The 12,638-nt window shown below is 44.7% G+C and overlaps 1 protein-coding gene across 2 annotated transcripts in view; it reads right to left on the reverse strand.

The window, feature by feature from the left end:
* Nucleotides 1-12,638, reverse strand: part of March3 (membrane associated ring-CH-type finger 3) — a 154,007-nt gene that overhangs the window by 19,131 nt on the left and 122,238 nt on the right. For both annotated transcript variants that reach the window (XM_028777151.1, XM_028777150.1), the window contains exon 4: nt 1,619-1,828. In XM_028777151.1, the coding sequence (XP_028632984.1) occupies nt 1,619-1,828 (210 nt within the window). The remainder of the gene's footprint in view (nt 1-1,618; nt 1,829-12,638) is intronic.

Here is a 12,638-nt window from a genome sequence, read left to right on the forward strand (position 1 = left end):
CAAGGCTCAGAGAGGTGACTTACTTACAAGGTGTGTAGGTGCCAGAGCAAGACGTAGATTGCTCAGTCTGTGTATGTGGTGTGTGTGCACGAGGCCCGAGCAAGGCACAGGGAATCGTAAACTATCATAAGCACCCTTGCCTTGAGAAAGGGTCTCTCGAGGAACTGGAGACTCTGCACAGCTATGCTGAGTGGCCAGAGAGCTCTAGTGCTCTGCCTGTCTCTGCCTGCCTCCCCTGTAGCCCCGAGGTCACAGGCATGTAGAACCACGTGTCACACTTATACGGGTGCTGGAGATCTGAATTCAGCTCCACTGTACTATGTGTCTTCCATACCAAGCTAGCTCCCTAGTCCTGCTTCCTGCCTTCTTTCTAACCATTCTCTCCTCACAGTGAAAGCTTGGGATCAGTGTCCTTGTTTGATTGATACTGAAGCAGGACACACTTTAAAAGTGTGAACCATTAAAGGGGGGGAGGCAAATAGTTTGATGTGGGGAGTAGACTTTCCAAATCAACCAGAAGTCTCATTGAGTTCTTGGCATCAGAATGTACCCAGCTTCTTATGGCTCAAGTCATGTCCCTCTTCCAGAGACTGAAATGTGTCCCTGACTGAACATCACTATGGGAGAGGAGGGCCAGAGCCGGAAGGGCTCACAATGAGCAAGAGGGAAATGAAGAGAGGGTCTGATTGGTAGTGGAAGGAAGAGGGAGGGAGGGAAGGAGGGGGAGCCGGAATGCTGTGAGGTGCCAACACTGTGCTAGGGCATGTGGGAAGGGTGCACTTTTGACAGGAAATACTACTGAATCACAATGGGATGTGACCAGATGATACCTGTGCCCACACAGGTATCTGAGGTAACTTGAAGCGGCCTCTTCTTCAGCTCTTCAGCTCCCACTGGACAGCACAGAGAGGGAGCAAATGGTAGACTTGGTGGGTGCTTCCAGTGGGTGCCTCAGCAATCAACTTATTGCCCAAAGTCAAATGCATGAAAAAGAGGATGCTTAAGTAGTCTTCCTCATACACAGCAGGAACACTTATTGGGAAATGGCTTTTCTTCAGTGGCAGCCAAAGTCTTCTCAACTAGATAAATTAGTACTTTTATGGGCAGCAGAGTCAATATCCCAACACATGGAATAATGATCAGGCAGAGTGCAGCGCCATGTCCAGCAAAGACTTTAGGCTGTGTCAGGATTCAGGAAGGAAATAGCCAGCAGGCAAGATTCATGATCTGTATAGAAGGCAGCAGTAAAACTCATTCATAACCTACCACGAAGGAGCCCAGCAAAAGCAAGAAGCAACAGGAAAAGAAAGCAAGCACCATGTCTTAAACCAGTTCAGTCTACTGGAGAGGACTGGACAAGGTATGTGTCTGGCTCATGAGGGCTGGGAACCTGGCTTTCCTTTCTTTGATGTGCTCTTCCTTGCAGTGTGTTTGTGTGTACATTCTCATTCATATTCTCAGCACCCCCAACTCCTCCAAACCACATATGTGTACCCTGACAGCATTTGAAGATCTGTTGTCAATTGGGCAGGTGAGAGAGGCTGCAGACATGAGGGAGCCTGTGGTGACAGTGCTGCCAGCCTGAGCCACCCACACCCCAGCCACGGGCCATACTCACTAGTGTCCAGAAGAGGTAAATCGTGAAGAGTGCCACAGTGAGAGCAATCAGTCCGACGGCTTCCAGCCGACTACTAAAGTGCAGGTGGTCCACGGCACCCCGCAGGCACAGCCAGCCTGAGATGGTAGCCAGGGGCGTTATAAACAAGAAGCACACCATGTCTCCAAACAGAGTCCGCTTCTCATGCTGGGGGCCAGGGTTTCTAAGCCACTGCCAGAAAAGAGACAGACAAATAAGTCAGGAGACGGATGGCAGTGAGGGGTGGGGACACACTATTCTCAAGCTGCCTCTGTTTCAGGATCTCGGTGCTTCTGACCCACCTAGAATGATAAGGAAGCACTGAAAGCTTAGTCTCATGCCTCTGCCCCTTGAATATTGATGACGACACCAGTTTGTAAAGTCCTTGCTGAGGATGACCTGCTTTTTGTAAGAAGAATGGTGACTGTTAGGAATTGCAATGATCCTGTGGGGACAGATGAAATATTACTCTATGTTCTGTAGTAAGTGGTCCCCAGATTTTCATATGTGAAGCTTGATCCCAGGACGGTGAGATTAGGTACTGTGGCTCTCTGGGAGGTGGTGCCAAAAAAGGGATACAGCTACAAAGGTTACCAGAATCATGGCCTCAAAGGACATCGTGGATGTGGGTTTAACTCCTTTGCTTCCTTAGTATGATACCACTTGCTCTGACACATGCTCTGACCTTGTGTTGCCCTCATTAGAGGATCAAACCATTATGGCTGCCATCCTTGGACTTGCACCTTGAGAAACATGAGCGTGAATAAAACTTTTCTCTTTATTAGTTAACTGTTTAGGTATTTCCTTGTAGGGATGGGAAGCTGAGCGATAGAGAAGGCAATAGCCGAGATCTGAGACCTGTGCTCGTGAGCCTTGCTTTCCTGTATATTAACTCTGAGAATGTGTGCAGGGTGGGGTTAGCTCAGCAGGCCTGGGTGCTGAAATCTGCAAATCCCTAAGAGAAGTCTGGCTTTGAATTGGCTCTTAAGAAAAGACATCTAGCCGGGCGGTGGTGGCGCACGCCTTTAATCCCAGCACTCGGGAGGCAGAGGCAGGCGGATTTCTGAGTTCGAGGCCAGCCTGGTCTACAGAGTGAGTTCCAGGACATCCCGGGCTATACAGAGAAACCCTGTTTCGAAAAACCAAAAAAAAAAAAAAAAAAAAAGAAAAAAAGAAAAGACATCTAAATCCTTATAGTAGTCTGTCTGGTAGGCATTTTGTATGCCCGAGGCCTTAGGGCATGTCAGAAAATTTATGCCAATAATGTGATATATACTTAATACCTATTTTTGTTCTGAGGGTCTGTAATCTAAGTGGCCAGAGTCAGTTATGCAGGTATCCTATACCCATGTGATTGACCCCAGTGATTCTAGAGCTCAGGTGAATTTCCTTGATAGACAATATTTTACAGATATTTTTACAAATTACTGCTAAATATTAAAGTGTAACTAGCTAGGTATGGTGGCTATGTCCATTGTTTTAGTACCTGGGAGGAAGAGGCAGAAGGACTGAGTTCAAGGCAATCTTCTGCTATATATGAGATTGTGTCAAAAATTTTTTTAAAGTACACCCATGGACTATCTGGTAGTTGAGACTGTGTCCCAGGTGCCTTGTCCTGTTTTTCCTTTTAATCTGGATCCCTTTGATGTAATGTCACACCTCTGATGTGACAGCTTTTCTCAGTCCTGTGAGTCCCAGTGAATCCCTGAATCTGAGGACAGTCTTGGTGACTCAGCACAGAATGACACTGGCCCAACTCCACAAACTCAGGAATGTCCCTGGGTTGGCTTTTCAGACCCCTAATGTCCTCACTCAGGACCACCTCTGACCTGCAGAAAGACCAGGGATGAGAATTTCTTGTTGAAAGTCTGGGAAGGTAGTTTGAGCTGCTGTCGCTGCACTTGGTAATTGCCTTAGATGAGAGGTGCATGCCTCAGCACAGCCTGCAGTCTGTAGTGGCTTACAATGCAATTCTGCATTTACATATTGGTGTCAGCATACACCAGTACTGAAGCCTGGTGGCTTTTCTACAGATTAGCATGAAGCACAACTCAACCAAATGAACGATTCTAGCTCCTGTTTCTAGCACTTGCCCCTTGTAGTGACAGAAGAGGCCAACAAGCCCTGAGAGTGAGGTACAGTGATGAGGTAGGTGGACTGATATTGTGGACTCTGTCTTCTATCCTGTTCCCCCCAGCAAACAAGTTCCTGTATTGCCTGTCTGTCAACACATGCCCAGTGCTGCCAATTGATGGCATCAACCAGGAGCCCTGCAGGATGCTGAAGGGAGACCTCAACTGGCCAGTGCAGCAATTCCTGCATCACTGCCATGGGCTGACAAGAGAGTATGGGAATGACCAAAGAAGGAAGACAGAGTCATGTGAAGACAGAAGCAAAACACAGGTGCCACACAGGCAGCAGGGAAGCTGGGGCTAGACTGGCAGAAGCCTCAAGAATAAGTTGAAGGGGCAGTGGGATAAGGCCCAGAACAGTGTCTGTGGGAGGGGTCCTTCCTCGTGTTTGCCTGGATCCCAGCACATCAGCTTCTAGTGATAACCTCCTTGAAAACTGGGCTGAGATGCTGAAAGAAGTCAATCTCAGCTCAAAAGTGGGGATGAATTAATTTGAGGACTCAGATGGGGGAGTCCACTTGTTTGTGGATATGTATCCCACATTATGAATATTTAACACAGATACCCGCACGATCAAGTGCGAATCCATTAACCCTGCCATGTGCTGGCATGTCACCTCCCACACTCTGAAGCTTCAGAGAGCTCTCATTAACTAACATTTTCTTGCTTAAATACTGGCACAACCCCTAAGAAGTGGAGGATAGAAATAGGTCATTGTTATCCCAGTTTTACAGACTCTGGGAGGTTAAATGATTGCACCATGTGACACAGAGGCCGAAGTGAGGAGACGCCTGCTCAGGCTCTCTCCACTGTCGTCCAGATGTTGAGAGTCAAATATTTGAACATTTAAATAGCGAGACATTACTCAGGTTCCTAAAACAATAGTACTCAAGCACAGCAGTCCCTTTAAAGTTGGGTTTTCCCTGGAAGTGGACAGGAAGTCTGTGCACTCACCTCTGCACCAACATTTACAGGAATAGGGTCCTCAGGAAACATGCTACACATATGCAGAGGCTGGCTTGCTTCCTCAACTACAACTTCCCTTTCCTTTACTGGGGAATTCTGGACATTTTTTTAAAAATTTATTTAAAGACAGGGCCTATGCATCTCTTGCTGGCCTAGAACTTGCTATGCAGATCAGGCTGGCCTCCAGTTCACAGAGCTGTACTAGCCTCTGCCTCCCAAGTGTCAGGAATAAAGGGGTGAACCACTGCCTGGACATATTTTATTAACACTAATTTATTTTACTTATCTATGTGGCCTCTGACAATGCCCTGTGCAAGGATGCTCTAGCTATGAAAGGAAGTTAATTATGAACCAGTATTTACTTGATAAACATATGTAAGATTTCTATTTATTTATCTAATATACCTTTGTATGTGTGAGTGTAGGTGTATATATACCATGGTGCATGAGTAGAGGTCAGAGGACAGTTGTGGGTCCTCTCTTTTCACCTTGTTTCAGACAGAGTTTCTTAGTTTATATTGGCGGGTACACAAAGCTAGCTAGTCCATGAGTTTCTGGCATCTTTCTATCTCTGACTCCCATCTTCCTAGAGTATAACAGGGCTCGGGAGGGATTATACACAGGTACTACTGTATATGGCTTTATGAAGTTCTGGGTAACTTCATAAATTCTGGTCCTCACCTGTACACATGGCAAGTGCTTTAGCCATGGAACTATCTCCCCCATACCATATTTATCTAGCAAAACAAATACACCAGCTTAGGAAGCAGCTTGGTGGCGCAGTGAATACATAACATGCTCAAGGCCCTGGGTTCAAGCCTCACTACCCCAGTACCCCCTTTCCAACATAAAAGTGAGAACTGTGGAAACTCTGACAGCCTCGTCCCTATGTCTGGCAGGCTAACTGTTCTCTGATCTGTATCCCTGAGAAATGCCTAGCCCACTTTGTATGTCTCCAACTGAACTTTATTAGCACCATTTTGGGAGGCCCCACTTACTTTTCTGATTATATTTTAATGAAGTGTTCTTAGTACTGTTATGTTAAGTGCGTGTTTCCTTTGAATCCTGTGTGCCACTTGCCTCTCTGAGCAGGAAGAGTGGCAGTAATCTGTTGTTGAGGAAAACATGGACAAATACCTATAAACCAACATGGAGGTATTCATTCCAGCAGAGTTTGTAATAGAATAATTGATCAGCTTAAATTTCTAACAATATCAAATAAATTACAGAATTTACTTAAAATAGTAATATCAAGTGATGATGCAATCCTTTGTTTATAAACAGGGTATATTTCTGAGTAGAAAAACTTCTGCTTAGAATATATACTCTGATCCTATGAATGTTGACATATTTATGCAGATATAGAAACTTACATTTACTAACACATGGTGTATTGCACGGACTAACACTAAAGGGATACTTGACAAAGCAGTAGTTATTCTTGACATAAAATTATAAGATTAGAACTGGCTTTAAGATTTTATGAAATATAGTCTGTTTTTCTGAAATGAATATGGACCACAAAGCTATATCTATACATGCTTTGTATAGAACATATATACACACAAACTCATATTTAGAGAGAGGAAAGGAAGCAAGAGAGACAGAGACAGAGAGGGAGAAGAAGGGGAGAGAGGGAGATATTGAAGAGTAGCAGATGAGGGTAAGTGGGTGTCTAGCCGGTCCACAGCACACAGTACAAGCACTTACCTTAGAAGCTTGTGTGACGGACACAGACATAGGGGAGCAGGGGGTTTTGGATTCAAACCAGCCTTCACTTTTTGTTCCTTGCTGTCTATATTAACACTTGTATTTTACACCAAATGGTAACTGTGTGTGAGTACAAGTATATGCTAGGTTTTTTTAAAAACTTAGGCAAGATGTGATAAGTCATGCTAATTCTGTGGCGTGCAAAGCAGGGGTTTAGGGAGTGTATATCAAGTTGCTGAATGGTTGGCTGCCCAGGATGTTATCATGGTAATTCTACAAAATTTCCTGGGCTGCTGCTTTGATCGATGTTAATTCTTTTTATCTAACAGAATAAGGTCCAATTTCTGGGCGTTTAATTTTAGCAACATCATCATGCACATTGGCCTAATTCATAACAGGCAAAAAGGTTGATCTCAACTACAGTGCCTTTGCTTTTCTGATTCTTGTATGGCTTCTGCTTCTCTGTCAGATACATTTACCCTACACCAAGCCAGGCACCATTCTGTAGTGGTATCTCATCACCTAAGAATGCAGCAAACATCAGGGAAGGTGTAAGCAGCCTTGATTTTCCTGCTGGACCTCATCTACACAAGCAGTGCCCAGGACAGTGCTTGCTGCACACAGGGTACACATGGTTCACATCCTGAACTAATGACAATGGCTTGTTTCCTGAGCCCTTCGTGTATATGCCCAGTATTGCCTTATATGTGACACATACTAATTCATGCAATAATTTTTGTAGACGGTGAGCTGTACAAGAGTGGCCCTGGCTTTTGTCTCAGGTAGTCTAGTTCTAGTGTGTGTACTCGTAACCATTCTACCGTATCCTTCCTCATCCTTAGTAAAATCTGAGGGGAGAGAATAGAGGCAGAGGCTCATACCTTAACGTTCTTATCAGCACAAACAATATCTGCTCGTGGTGCTTGCCCTGGTGTGAGACACCACCATGCCACTATGGATAGCATTTGCAGCTAAAAGGCCAGTGCTGACCAGTTTAATCTTACTCCTCAGCTAACACTTGGTTGGTGGTTAGTTGCATTTGAAGGCCAAGATAGTGCTGGAGGATCCTAATCTGTATGGCATCTTTCAGGTGGCTGGTCTTCTTCCTGCTTTGTTTTCTCTGCTGCCATAAAAAAGAATGAGTGCATGCAGGTGTGATGGCTCATGTCTAATCCTTGTATTTGGGAGGCAGCAGTCAGCAGGGACTACCAGGGGAGATCTTGTCTCAAAAAGCCCAAACAAGCAAACAAATGGGTAAACCGAACAACCTTTGAAGCAGACAAAATCCTTGTGTTGAAATATCCAGCAGTGAGCTGAGCTGCCCACTTTTCTATGGAAATTTTGCTTTAATTACTACCTTGTTCCTGAGTCATAATGCTGATCTAGTTTTGGAAATAAGTTCATCCAACAAACAAACGTAGGAGAAACCCAACTGTAGTGATCAGAGTAAGGGCCTGAGATGCTCTAGGAGTTAGCGCAGCATCCAACTACCAGTGACATGGTCTTACTCACTGGCTGGGACCTCCAAGAAATGTCAGCTGTGGGTTCAACCTAATTACAGTGTCAACATGTTAAGTCCCTGTCTTAGTTAGAGCTTCTATTGTTGCAGCGAAACGCCATGACCAAAAAGCAAGTTGGGGAGAAAAGAATTTATCTGGCTTATATTTCCACATTGCTGTTCATCACTGAAGGAAGTCAGGACAGGAACTCAAGCAGAGCAGGAACTTGGAGGCAGGAGCTGATGCGAGGGTCATGGAAGGGTGTTGCTTACTGGCTTACTCAGCCTGCTTTCTTACAGAATCCAGGACCACCAGCCCAGGAGTAGTACTACCTACAGTGGTCTGGGCCCTAATCATTAATTGAGAAAATGCCTTACAGGATGAACTTATGGAGAAATTTTCTCAATTAAGGGTCCCTCCTTTCAGATGACTCTAGTCTGTGTGTCAAGTTGACATAAGCCTGGCCAGCACAGTCCTCCACTGTGGGTATAAGGGGGTAGTAGACTCTGCCTTGAGGTGCCAAGATTAAGTCCCCAAGCTAGGAAGGACACTTTGAAGGTGAGTGTGTACTAGAACCAGATCACATTTTGGTGGCTAACAGTTTCCGTCCATTATATCCCTGCCACAAATCTTAATTGGAAGCCACCATGAGAATGAAAGAAACTGAGAGGAGGACACACACGTTTCTGGAGCTGGAATTGAGGCAGAGAAGCAAGGTTTCCGTGTGCACTCACTCCAGGTTCTTGTCTGAATATGCCCTGTTCACTTAGCCCTTGGGGGAATTACTAACTCAACTTTGCTTCTTGGGATAGTTCTTTAGAAGTGCATACATCCTAGGCTGAACTGTCTCCATTTGTCTGTGGAGCTGGGACATAGGGAGGCAGTGTGATGAAAGGAGGCGTCAGACCCTTTGCATGTGTAAAAACTGGAGATAAAACCTGAAAACCAGGCTTTCCCCTTGCCTGAAACAAAGCAGATAACATGGCCACAAAGTTACCAGTGTCTGAGTCCCTGAATCCCCAGGCTGTCCATGCATGCGCTTCCTGGTCAGCTGGAGCTGGGCAGAGTTTGGGAAGTCTGACCCTAGGGAGGCTAAGGAGATGCCCATGCAGCCAGGCTGGAAGTCAGAACTTAGCAGACGATTGCTCAAGCCTTGGCCTCCTTCCAAAGCTCTAGCTGTAGACATCCAACAGCCCACTCCAGATCACCACTAAGATGACTAACAAACAACTCAAATGTCATCTGTCTAACAGGACCAGCCCCAGCCTTTATTTCCAAATCTCTATCAGTAAATGACAACTGTGTTATCATACTCACTTAAGAGCCCTGTTTCCTTTCCATGTCCCCCCAGACCCCCTTACGCTTCCGGAAGTTCTGCCCGCACTATCTCAAATTGACAGCTATGGTCTGTGAATTTCATTTCCAGGTCAGTCTGGGGCTCTATTATGCCCTGCCTGGAGACAATACTTCCCCAGTCCCTCTCTGCTACCTTACAGCCCAGTCAGAAACAATAGTTTCTCTCTGTATTCCCAATTCCCCAGCAGTTCTAATAAAATCTATCCTGCTGGGAAATACAGGGTCAGACCTCATCCTATCCCGCTGTTCTGACTGTGTCTCCCACTGGCTTCCCCTTTAGAGACCAGACTTGGCTCATGTTTTTGAATGGTCAACTTTTTGTCATTTAACTCTTAGCTCAAAGACCTCTTCCCATTGAAAATGCTTACAGGGCGAGGGTGGAGGGGGGGCTCAGTAGGCAAGGCACTTGCTCTGCCAGGACGAGGACCTGATTTGGGATCCTTGGTGCCCATGTAAAAGCTGGGCATGGCATGTGTTTCTGTAACCCTAAAGCTTGATGGGGAAGGGAAGGATATGAGGCAGAGTCAGGAGGATCCCAGGCTTACTGCCCAGATTGTCAAGCCAATCAGTGAGCTCCAGGCTCAGTGAAGAGACCCTTGTGAACAAGCACAGTGGGGACAGCAGTAGAGAAAGGCACCTGGTGTTCACTTCTGTCCCTCCCCCCCATCCACACCACATACACACATCTGTGAACACCTGGCATATTTTCTACAGGGTATAGAATGTCTGAAAGGAACATCACTTCTTTTGTCACTTACTCATTTGTTGCTACTCATTGCAGTAAAACCTCCTCCAAGACATTTATATTGTTATATAACACAACAACATATTGTTACACACACACACACAAATGCAAACTGCTGAGTACATCTAGTACAGCCTTGTGCAATTGTGATTTCTGGGCTGAGTACTTTGTGTTGGATAACCAATTGGGGCTCATGTCTAGAAGAGTCTAATTCTCTTAATCTTTATGTAGTTACAGTATTATTCTAGCAATACCCTAGTGTTTTTTTCCTTTTTTTAAAAATTGAAAATATTTTCTTCATGCAATATATTGCATTGATTAAAGTTTCATCTCCTCCAACTCCTCCCAGATCTTCTCCACCTGCCCTTTCACCCAAATCCACATCCTTTCTCTTTCTCATTAAAAAACAAACAGACATCTAAAAATTAAAATAAATAAAATAAGAACAAATAAACCAGAATAGGATAAAACAAACAAATAGAAAAAAAAAGAGCCAAAGCAGGGAAAAAACAAGAAACACACACACACACACACACACACACACACACACACACACACACACACACGGAAATCCCATTAAAAACACAGGATCAGAAATTATATTATATAAACAAAAGATCTGTAAATGATATGAGTCAAAAAAACAAAAAATGAGACCCAAAATGATATGAGAAAAAAACTTTCCCAAAATACCACTGAGTTTGTTTGTTTGTTTCTTCTCCTCCTCTTCCTCTTCCTCCTCCTCCTCCTCTTCCTCCTTTCTCCCCATTCTCTTCCACCCTGTCCCTCTCCTTCCCCCTTCTCTTCTTTATTCACTTTTAGGCTGGTCATAGAGGCACACGCCTTTAATCCTAGCACTCGGAAGGCAGAGGCAGTCAGATCTCTGAGTTGGAGGCCAGCTCCTGGAGAGAGTTCCAGGACAGCCAAGGCTATACAAAAAAATGTGGTCTTAGACCTCTCTACCCTTCAAAACAAAACAAAACAAAACAAAACAAAACAAAACAAAACAAAAGTTCCTTTTTGGTTTATGTGTGTGAGTCTTTGCCTGTACGTATGGATACACATCATGCGTGTGCCTGGTGTCCACATAGCCAGAGGGTGGATTCCCTGGCACTGGAGTTATGGATGGTTGTAAGCCACTGTGTAGATGCTGGAAACAGAACCCTGGGTCCGCTGAAAGAGCACAAGTGTTCTGAACCCCTGAGCCATCTCTCTGGCCCCAGAGACTCTGCTCTTCTTTATTCATACATGGCCTGACCTGGAAGCAGCGCTGAGACATCTTAGACAGTTAATGAAAATGAACCAGCAAATAAGCAGTGGGCAGCCCTGACCAGGGATGATCCTATGGTATTAGTTAGACTAATTAAGTTGACTGGAAAAAAGTATTTTGTTGTGTGCAAACACCAAGTCATCAAGTTCATTGCTTTCAGTCTAGATTAAAGACAGCCATATATAGAAAAATCTCACTTGATTTCTGAAACAGCTACTTTTTTTCGTTGTTGTTATTGTAAGATGAAAAACCTGTAGTTTCTATTCAAGCTTTTTTCTAAGATGAAAATGACCACGGAATGCTCTCTTTTCTCATCAGGTCATGAAACAGCATATGAAACCCAGCAAAATTATTCAAGGTCCTTTGTACTCATTTGGATACAATTACTCTCTCTCTCTCTTTTGAAGAAACTACCTTGAAATAATTGAGAAAGTTCACAATAGCAAATATCCATTTAAAAATTAAACAGCTCTAGTTTAACCAGAAATATGCACTGAGTGTTTCTCACATGCCAGTTTGAACATTTTCCTGATTGTAATAGTGTCAGTTGGTGTCATTATTCCCATTCCAGAGAGAAGGGTAAGCCTACCTCAGGCAGTCAAGTTGCCTGTTCTAGGTCAGATGGTGGAGGAGCCAGTATGTAACGCTTCTGGCCACCTTTCTCTTAGCACTTCTTTCTCCTTGCTTTTGCTCTCCCTGGAATCGTCTTTCAGTCTTTCCTGCACGGATCACATGGAGGTGGCAGTGGATAAGACACAGGCTTGGCAGAAGGGATGGGGTACTGTCCATTTGCCTCCATGTAGGTTTCCCTGACACCATAACTTTTATCAAGTTCCTTAACCTCTTAGGGAGTAAAACGTGAGAGCCTCCCTTAGTAGGAAGCATAAGGTTTAGCTTTTTCAGGGGTGATAAAGGGACCTCCCTACTTGACACACAGAGATGATGTAGAACTTGCAGGTTTCCACTTTGAACTGAAAACATTAGGCTCTACTACAGAGCATGCACATCACCCCTCAGGCTGCCCCTCTATGACCTCTGGACTTGTGTGCATGGTAGCTTACTGTATACCTTTCCATGTGTGGAATACTCAGCTCAAATCTCACAAGGCAGACAATGGAATAATGAATATCCATCACTCCAGTGAACCCATGCACCTCCCAGATTGGGCCACACCAGCATGCAGAAGCGTCAATGTCAGTGGCCCTGGTGTCATCTCCCATTTCTTCCTCTCCTCCCAGCTCCATATCCAACCCATGAACAAGTCCTATTTCCTGGATTGTTCATGTCTCTTTAATGTCATTGTTTCCTCTTCCAACCCCAGTAG

The sequence above is a fragment of the Grammomys surdaster genome, unplaced genomic scaffold, assembly GCF_004785775.1.
Source record: "Grammomys surdaster isolate TR1022 unplaced genomic scaffold, NIH_TR_1.0 278, whole genome shotgun sequence".
NCBI lineage: Eukaryota > Metazoa > Chordata > Mammalia > Rodentia > Muridae > Grammomys > Grammomys surdaster.